Raw genomic sequence first — 10,460 nt, 5'->3', positions numbered from 1 at the left:
TCAAATATGGAGGGTTGAAATATTTTCACCTAATTAGATAGGTAACTTTGCATTTGTCATCCATAATATTTTACACACTATTCATAACACTCCCCCTTGGATGACAAAATGTTTATTCTAAATTACACTATGTCGTACTGCCTCATTAAAAACCTCACTAAAGAGTGCAGTGCGTAATTTCTCCCCCTCATTGCAACATAGATAATCCTTCATGTATTTCGCAGATGGCGCATTCCAATATTATGAACATGTTTTCTAAATATTGCTGTAGGAAGTTTCTTCGTGAAGAGATAAGATGAATTGTTATTTGATTGAACATATTGGATGTCAATTTCTTGATTCTTTATGAGTTCATATAGAACAGTTGGACTTTTATGGACTGGAAGACCACAAGATTCTTGAATGTGTTGTATTATTGATCTGAGCCACACACATTCCCTACTTGCTTCATGTAATGCAATAAGTTCAGCATGATTTGAGAAAGTGGCTACAATTGTTTGTTTCTGTGACCGCCAAGAAATTGTAGTACCTCCACTTGTAAATACATATCCAGTTTGAGACTTAACCTTATGAGGATCAGACACATAACCTGCATCTGCATAACCAATCAATTCTAGATTTGAATCGTTAGAGTAAAATAAACCAAGATCAGTGCTTCCACGAAGATGACGCAATATATGTTTGATTCCATTCCAATGTCTCTTCGTGGGAGCTGAACTAAATCTTGCTAATAAATTGACAGAAAAGGATATGTCAGGACAAATGCAATTAGTAAGATACATAAGTTTTCCGATTGCACTGAGATATGGTACTTCAGGACCAAGAATATCCTCATTTTCTCCATAAGGACGAAATGGATCAGTTTCAACATTCAGTGATCGATTAACCATATGAGTACTTAAAGGATTTGCTTTATCCATACCAAAACGTTTTAAGATCTTTTCTATATAATTTGACTGATGCACTAATACGCCATTGTGCATATGTTCAATTTATGTTCATTGATTTCACTGCCTGTTCCAATAATATTTAAATCGTCAACATAGACAGCTATAATCACAAATTCGGATGTTGATTTCTTGATAAAAATACATGGGCAAATAAGGTTATTCACATAGCCTTTATTTATCAAATAATCGCTTAAACGGTTATACCACATGCGCCCTGAAGATCTTTGTAATTTGATTGAATACACATTTCTTTGGATTTTCTATTTAATGCTTCAGGCATTTATCCTTCAGGGACCTTAATATAAATATCGCTATCTAGTTATCCATACAAGTATACTGTTACAACATCCATGAGACGCATTTCTAATTTCTTAGAAACTGCAAGACTGATCAAATATCGAAATGTAATTGCATCCATGACAGGAGAATATGTTTCATCATAATCAATTCCAGGTCTTTGAGAAAAACCTTGAGCAACAAGTCTAGCTTTATATCTTGTGATTTCATTTTTCTCATTTCGTTTTCGTATAAAGACCCATTTGTAACCTACTGGGTTCACATCTTTAGGTGTGAGGACAACAGGTCCAAACACACTTCTCTTGTGTTTTTTTGCCAACAAGAGAAGTGTTAAGAGAATCTGGGGACGTTCCTTCTCCTAGCAACGAACCTTTCGGCTTTGGGGACGTTCCTTCTCCTATCCATTCCAACAATCTTATTGTTGATGCTTCTATTTCGGCTGGGCGGAGTTCGCAAGAGGGGCTGTCTGAGCCGACTCTTGCTAAAGATCGTCCTCCTTTTGTTTCGAAGGAGAAGGGGGCCAAGGAGAAAGGCAAACAAGAAGAGAAGGGGGCCAAGGAGCTGGATCATAAGCTTTAGATGTTGCAATTCTCTTGAGGCAAACACACTTCTCTTGTTAAGAGAATCTAATTCAGCTTGCATAACATCTTTCCATTTATCCCAATCATGTCATTTTTGACATTCAATAACCGATCTCGGTTCGGGATCCTCATTTCCATTTATGATATCACATGCAACAGCATAAGAGAAAATTTCTTCCATTGTGTCTCGATTCCACACAATCTTTGTATGTAATTAATTGAGATTTCTTCATTATTCTCATTTGTGTCCACTTCTGGGGTACTGCCTTGATTAATTCATATCCTCTTCTGGGGCATTGCCTAGTTTAACCTCATTTATCTCCTCTTCTGGGGTATTTTCTTTATCTTGTGTTTTTTCAGGAACACCTTTCTCTTTGCTAGAAGAGGATATGAATGCTCCTGCTAGAGTTGAGATTCCAAAAGAGAATTCTAAAAATAAAGTCGTGAATCAAAGACACGCCAGAAGCGTGGAAGACCGATCGGTTCAAAAAATAAAAATCCTCGGAAAAGAAAAGGAGCAGAAAATCTCGATTATGCTAGCAAAGAAAAAGGTGTTCTAACCCAAGACATAAACAAAGACAAGGATAATCTTGATAAGCAGAAACGCTCTAAAAGATCTGATGTACAAAAAAATGTATAAAAATAAAGAATCTATTTTGACATGAAATGGATATATCCATAGACCCTGACTTATATTTATGAGATAATAAAATAAGGCAGTACCCCAGAAGAGGACACAAATGAGAATAACGAAGAAATCTCGATTAATTACAATAATACAAAGATTGTGTGGAATCGAGACACAATGGAAAATATTGACGAAATTTCTCATATTGTTGCATGTGATATCATAAATGTAAATGAGGATCCCGAACCGAGATCGGTTATTGAATGTCAAAATAGACATGATTGGAATAAATGAAAAGATGCTATGCAAGCTGAATTATATTCTCTTAACAAAGTGTGTTTGGACCTGTTGTCCTCACATCTAAAAATGTGAACCCGGTAGGTTACAAATGGGTCTTTATACAAAAACAAAATGAGAAAAATGAAATCACAAGATATAAAGCTAGACTTGTTGCTCAAGGTTTTTCTCAAAGACCTGAAATTGATTATGATGAAACATATTCTCATGTCATGGATGCAATTACATTTCGACATTTGATCAGTCTTGCAGTTTTTAAGAAATTAGAAATGCATCTCATGGATGTTGTAACAACATACTTGTATGGATCGCTAGATAACAATATTTATATTAAGGTCCCTAAAAGATTTAAAATGCCTGAAGCATTAAATAGAAAATCCAAAGAAATGTATTCAATCAAATTACAAAGATCTTTGTATGGGTTAAAACAATCAGGGCGCATGTGGTATAACCGTTTAAACGATTATTTGATAAATAAAGGCTATGTGAATAACCTTATTTGCCCATGTGTTTTTATCAAGAAATCAACATCCGGATTTGTGATTATAGCTGTCTATGTTGACGATTTAAATATTATTGGAACAGACAGTGAGATCAATGAAGCAAGTGTGTACTTAAAGGAAGAATTTGAAATAAAAGATCTTGGAAAAACCAAATATTGTCTTGGTTTACAAATTGAACATATGCACAATGGCGTATTAGTGCATCAATCAAATTATATAGAAAAGATCTTAAAACGTTTTGGTATGGATAAAGCAAATCCTTTAAGTACTCCTATGGTTAATCGATCACTTGATGTTGAAACTGATCCATTTCGTGCTTGTGGAGAAAATGAGGATATTCTTGGTCCTGAAGTACCATATCTCAGTGCAATCAGAGCACTTATGTATCTCGCTAATTGCACTCGTCCTGACATATCCTTTTATGTCAATTTATAAGCAAGATTCAGTTCAGCTTCCACGAAGAGACATTGGAATGTAATCAAACATATATTACGTTATCTTCGTGGAAGCACTGATCTTGGTTTATTTTATTCTAACGATTCAAATCTAGAATTGATTGGTTATGCAGATACAGGTTATCTGTCTGATCCTCATAAGGTTAAGTCTCAAACTGGATATGTATTTACAAGTGGAGGTACTGCAATTTCTTGGCGGTCACAGAAACAAACAATTGTAGCCACTTTCTCAAATCATGCTGAACTTATTGCATTACATGAAGCAAGTAGGGAATGTGTGTGGCTCAGATCAATAACACAACACATTCAAGAATCTTGTGGTCTTCCAGTCCATAAAAGTCCTACTGTTTCTATATGAAGCATGTATAGCACAAATCAAGGAAGGGTCTAGAGTGACAGAACCAAGAAATTGACATCCAGTATGTTTACTCAAATAACAATTCATCTTATCTCTTAACGAAGGCACTTCCTACAGCAATATTTAGAAAACATGTTCATAATATTGGAATGCGCCATCTGCGAAATACATGAAGGATTATCTATGTTGCAATGAGGGGGAGAAATTACGCACTGCACTCTTTTTCCTTAACTAAAGTTTTTATCCCATTCGATTTTTCTTTAGTGAGGTTTTTGATGAGGCAGTACGACATAGCGTAATTTAGAATAAACATTTTGTCATCCAAGGGGGGAGTGTTATGAATAGTGTGTGAAATATTATGGATGACAAATTCAAAGTTGTATCTAATTAGGCAAATGCATTAATTACATGTGGGTGAAATTGCCTATAAATAGGTTCCATTCCATGTAAAATTCACTGGTGAAATATACTTACAAAAGTAGTAAAATCCTCTCAAATATTTACTAATTATTATTTACTAATTATTATCGTTAAATTTATAACAACATTATGTTTTCATTTACGAAAAATATATAGTGGTTTTAGGGTTGCTACGAGTTCCGGAGCTAACACTGTTCCCTAGCGCCGGTCTCGGCTATGGGTTATGGCATAAAACATGAAAATAACCAATTTTATTCACAACTTTAATTTATTCTAATCATATTTGTTTAATTCAATTTCATTAGTTTAAAATTCCTTCAATCAAAATATCCTCTTAGCAATTCAAATTGGGTATCTTAGCACTTGTTTTGTCAACATGGTGGATCGGCCCTTCCCCCGAGGGTCTCACCGCTATTAGCCGATCCGCAATTACCACAAGCGTAAATTACGTTTGTGAATGTGCCTTATCATGCGAGTCGGTGGTTTGCTGAATGATACTACGATTGAACTTTATGTCTCCTCTTTTCGGCATCACTTTTCATCTAGTAAATGCCCTTCTAGTCTTATTGCGAAAAGAATCGGGCAACTTCATCCTTATAGGAAAATTCTTTTCGCCACTCCAACTTTTGGGAGTTGCTATTCTCTATCGGTTTCTCACCAATCTAAAACTCTTGTCTCAATGCAATTTCCTCTTCTAAATTTTGTTCATCGGAGGCTGAGTTAATCTTCGTCACTTACGACCACCACATCGGTTAAGGCACCTCTTTTTTTGTTCTTTCTCTTTTAACTAAATCGACCAGAGTCACCAAGTATCGATTGAGTTGGGACAAATTTTTACAAAGAACTCGTAAATAATCTCAACTTTTAGAAATTATGTTGGTCGTATGTCGACTCCCAATTTTTCCAACTCATCCATCAGTCTGATGCTGACTCTGGCCGGCTCCAACTTGTTGGCCGTTTCGAACTAGGCAGCTGCTGTTTTGGTAAATGAGTCATGATTTTCGACATATTTTTTTCATGGCGTTCGACATTGCCGCAACCTCACTCCTTGTAAACGAAAAATTGGCTTGTGAGAAGGACAGGCGGCTGAAAAGTATGGCTTACAAAAGAGCGTGGAAATAATCTGTCACTCGTTTCGTCAAAGTGTAGCTTCAAGAAACGAATTAATCTGGGATATTATCATACTAATCCGGAGACTTACAGGTCCGAGCAGGATTAGTATAAAAAGAATTCTGAAGGCCATTGAACTTTCGAGTTTTATCATTTTAATAACAACTATATTTTTTTCATTTTGGTATTTTCCAGTGAAAAATGAATGCATAATTTGACCTAAAAACTCATTTTCAAAGTGAAATTTATGTGATATTTTCAAAGTAAAACTGGCAATATTCCAATTGCCACATGTCAACTTCCGGCTAAGCATTTTTGTCGGAAATAAAGTGGAAAAAAATGAAAGTTATTGATTGAAAAGAAAAAATAGTTTAGTAACTGAAATGAAAAAACTGAAAAGTTCAAATTATCCCTCCTAAAAGGTTTATATCACAAAAAACATTTTTGTATGTTTTTTTTAATAAAGATTTTGTTTATTTGAAATATGTACTTTACTAATAAAACAATTTAACTATTTTGTAACCCCAGCAGACAAATAAATCAGGAAAGTTATTCATTACCCCAGTCTGATGACATTTATTGACGAAGTACTCCAGCAGATGAAGTCCTCGCACCTCTACCATTCGTGAAATCGAAGGCAAGGAAATCCAGGGATTATATTTTGTTTCATTTCTACATTCTTACGGAAGTTTTTAAAACACATTAGAAATGCGTGTGGACAAGCATACTCGACACGACAACTACAAAATGGGATTGGTTTAGCCATATAGCCAATGCTGTGGCACAGTGCACAGTTCAGTGTCGAGGTTAGTCACTATGTGAGCAGACTAAACTTAACCAATTTATAGAAGCTTGGCAACTCTGGTACATCTATACTAACAACTAACATTAACATCATAAAGAAAACGAGACATAAAGGCGTGACAACTTGTTTGTCTTAATATGTCGTTCAGGGTCTAACAACGAAATCGACCTTATTCAGCCTTCCACTTGAAAAGTACAAAGAAGTTGTTCTCTAAACTCTAATTTTAATCATATACTATATATTTAAATCGTGTTATTGCTCCAAACTGCTGCTATGGAAAAAAAAAGTTAAGTTGATACCTGATTTTAGCTGTTCAATTCTAGATGCCTGCTTCGTACAAACATCCCAATGCTGAAATAGGTGGTATTCAATTCTAGATGCCTGCTTCGTACAAACATCCCAATGTTGAAATAGGTGGCATCTTGCTTGACGTACCTGTTGAAAAGTTCTGATGAGTTATATATCCTTAAACTTAAAAAACTTAAAAAGTCTTCCTATGTATACCCAAAAAAAAAATTATAATTGGTTCAATCTTTAAGGCTCAGGCCCCTGAATGTACTCACCCTCCTCATATCTGCTTACAACCAATGAATATAACATATTTTTATTACTTGACCAACTACCTCAGAAACACTAATCAGATACATTTTTAGCTCTCGCTGTGAATCTTGACAAAAATGAGCTCCCTCAATTTTCAAGAATTTAATTTCAAGCAACCTATCTCAAAAAACTAGTGTAAATATGACATTTTTCAAAGTTTCCACGTCTCAAAACATATTCTCGTTTCCAAGAACAGAGTTTCTAGGACATTTTTGTTTCCGTGCCTATAATAGCGTTCAAGTTTATGTGCTTTTTGAACGACTAGTAGTATTGCACAAAGGTCTTACTGTTTGTATAAGAGACTATGTGCTTTTTCCTATTACATTTTTGTATAAGAATTATAGTGTTGCAAGTTGTAACCATTAATTGAAATGAAGTTTATGCACTTAATCGAAGATGAAAACCATCATCGAAAATTAACTGATCTAGGCTCCTGTTAGAAACATTCGCCTTTTCAAGGACCTCATATTTGAAATTCAAACTTGTTTTTTTTTTTTGAAATTGATCAGTGGTACTTTGTCAAAGTGAACTATAATTATTAAAGCAAAGATGTAATAATACTATCTAAAATGTGAAATTTAAAATAGCTCGCTAAGATCAGAATATCATGCTATATATAGCATATATGATCAACAATATAAGAACAACAATAACAAATAAGAATATTAAATTAAAAAGCCTATTAAATTAAAAAAAAATCAACATTGAATAAGTCTCCCAAACATTGAAACCCTGATGAATTGATTAAGGGTCCTCAACTCCACAAAATATACATTAACATGAACCAAATCATAATCATTTTATGAACAAACATTATTATTTTTAATATGACAACTGTCATTTAACCTGATTTGAATTAAATTACAACCAAAACATTTCAGAAAAACAAATTACAACCAAATTAAAACAACATAAGCAAAGTTAAGCAGTTAACCTAATTTGAATCAGAATCAAGAACAAAATCACAGAAACACAACAAATCAGAAGAAATCTTTGCCATTCTAACATATTACAACCAAATTAAATAGTTAACCAGATTTGAATCAGAATCAAGAACAAAATCAGAAGAAATCTTTGTCATTCTAACTCCATTATGTTCATTTACAAGACTGTAATTAACTTCAAATTGACATTAAAGTTTTAAAAATAATAAATAAATAAAAAATTGATATGAGAAAACAAACCTTATCTGTGGATCTGAACTAAGAAACATGTCACTCTGACTATCAAATAAGAATGAATGTGTCGCTAATAACAACGAAATCACGAGAAATTGAAAAAAGAAAGAGTATAGTTTCTTCAGATTAATAATATGACCGTTGGGGATGATTCGGGAGGAAGAAAGAAAAGGTTTTTTATTCAGATTAATAATATGACAGTTGGTGATGATGATTAAATAGGAAGATGAAAACGTTTTAATTTGTTGTGGGTAAAAATATGACCGTTGGGGATGGATGATTCTTTTTTGGAGCTAATAACATGACCGTTGGGGGATAATTCGAAAGGAAAGGTTTTTATTCGGATTAATAATATGACCGTTGAGGATGATGAAAACGTTTTAATTTGTTGTGGGTAAACAATATGACCGTTGGGGATGGTTTTTTTTTTTTGTAGAGCTAAATTAGCTAATAACATGACCCCTGGGGATGATTTATATTTTTTAAATCTTTGAATTCTCATTTTTTTTAAGCTTTACTTTCATACGATCAATTGTGTCGTTCATTAATAATTGAGAGGGTTGATTTATTATAAGTTTACTAATTCTAACCAATTAAATCGCCAGAAGGCAATTGGATAATTTATTAATGTTTTTTTAATGAATGATCAAATTTATAAATAAAATTCGAAATTCTAATAATTACTTGAATGTTTCAAAGTCTAAACTTTTTTGGATTTCTAAACAAAAATTAAATATAATTTTAGATATAAAAATAATTAGACATTATTTTCAAAAAACTTAAGTTATTTCATTAACGTTTTAACATTATATAATTATTTTATTCAAAAAAATTTATATCAACAAAATTTAAAAATAAAAACAATTAAAATAATTTATTTATTTTCCATTTTGTGTATTAAATGTGTTATAAACTCCTTATATGAGCCTTTTCAAATATTAGATTTTTAGTTTTAGATTTTAAAGGGTTGTTAATAAATCTCGATTAATTTAATATAAATCTTATTCAAAAAAAAAACATTTAATATAAATCTTACTAACATATGAATTTAAAATAATTTTTTTTTCAAAGAATTTAAAATAATTTAAACTTCACAAATGTATGACTATTGTAAATGAAATGGTGATAGAATCAAATAAACTTGAACAAATTTACGGTCGTTGTAAATACAATGTGTGTGTATAACTGTTGAAGTTATTATATGAAAAATACATAAATAAAAACAATATAAAAAATACGTAAATAAAAACATATAAAAATAAACTAAGAATGAATATAAACAATAACATATACTACAATACAAATACGTATTCTAAATAATAGATAAAATAAATTATAATTTTTTATTTAAATAAAATAAAATTTTAAAAAAGTTTGACTTGAATCTGTAAATATTATAAGAGCAAAATTGTTATGAATAATATGTAAAAATTATGAATGACAAATGCAAAGTTACTACCTATCTAATTTGGATAAAAATTTCAACCCTCAATATTGACATTCATGCAAATGCATTAATTACATGATGGGTGAAATTGCCTATAAATAGATACCGCTTCATGTAAATATTACAAGTGAAAATATTTATCAAAGAAGTAAAAAATCCTCTCAAATATTTGCTCTTTTGTCGTGTTATTAAAGTATTCACTAATTACTAATTAGTTTAGTCCATAAGCATTATCAGTATTATCATTAAATTTATAACACGTTATCAGCACTATCGTTCTATTAGTTTACGATTCCCTAATACAAGAAGATTCGGTAAAGTATCACAAAGTTATATATATATCTGTTACTGGCGTTTTGCGTTTGTAACAACAAGCGTGTGAAATGCGGGCGTGCCAGGAAGCGGATTCCAAAATGTAACTTAACTTCTTAAATGAGCGATTGGGGTTTGGTTAACCTTATAACAAGTACTCCAATCAAGTAATGCTAAAACAAAGAAATTCAACTGTAAATATGTTTACTAATTGAATGAAATGAAAATACAAGTGTTTGAGTAGAAATTGCAGAAGTTCAATCGTAAAGTTCTTTACTGATTGAAGAAAATTGAGAATGCTAAGTGTTGAGTGTTTTTGCCTTTGGGCTGGTTTTTGTTGGATTTGATCGGGGGTTGCAAATTGGCTGCTCTTCTCTTATTTATAGCTTCATTATTTGAAAACTGCTGCTTCACGTACCAACTGCACACGTTCTTCCCCATCTTCAGGAACTGTCAATCGTGTCTTGTTTCTGCTGCACGTGCTTTTTAACTTCTTTTCTTCTGGAATGGACTTTTTGG

The 10,460-nt window shown here is 32.4% G+C and overlaps 1 protein-coding gene across 1 annotated transcript; it reads right to left on the bottom strand.

Moving 5' to 3' along the window:
• Positions 1–209: 209 nt before the first annotated feature.
• LOC130015247 (secreted RxLR effector protein 161-like) lies at positions 210–920 on the bottom strand. The gene has a single exon (XM_056105012.1). It carries the CDS (start codon positions 918–920, stop codon positions 210–212), a length of 711 nt encoding a protein of 236 aa, XP_055960987.1.
• Between the last annotated feature and the right edge of the window lie 9,540 nt (positions 921–10,460).

Source organism: Mercurialis annua, linkage group LG3, assembly GCF_937616625.2.
Source record: "Mercurialis annua linkage group LG3, ddMerAnnu1.2, whole genome shotgun sequence".
Lineage (NCBI taxonomy): Eukaryota > Viridiplantae > Streptophyta > Magnoliopsida > Malpighiales > Euphorbiaceae > Mercurialis > Mercurialis annua.
The sequence above is the reverse complement of the archived record's forward strand: the minus strand, read 5'-3'. Positions and strand labels throughout refer to the sequence as shown.

What these genes read in the sequence shown, in the direction of transcription:
- LOC130015247 (XM_056105012.1), bottom strand. Translation starts at nt 920, where the DNA reads ATGGATAAAGCAAATCCTTTAAGTACTCATATGGTTAATCGATCACTG.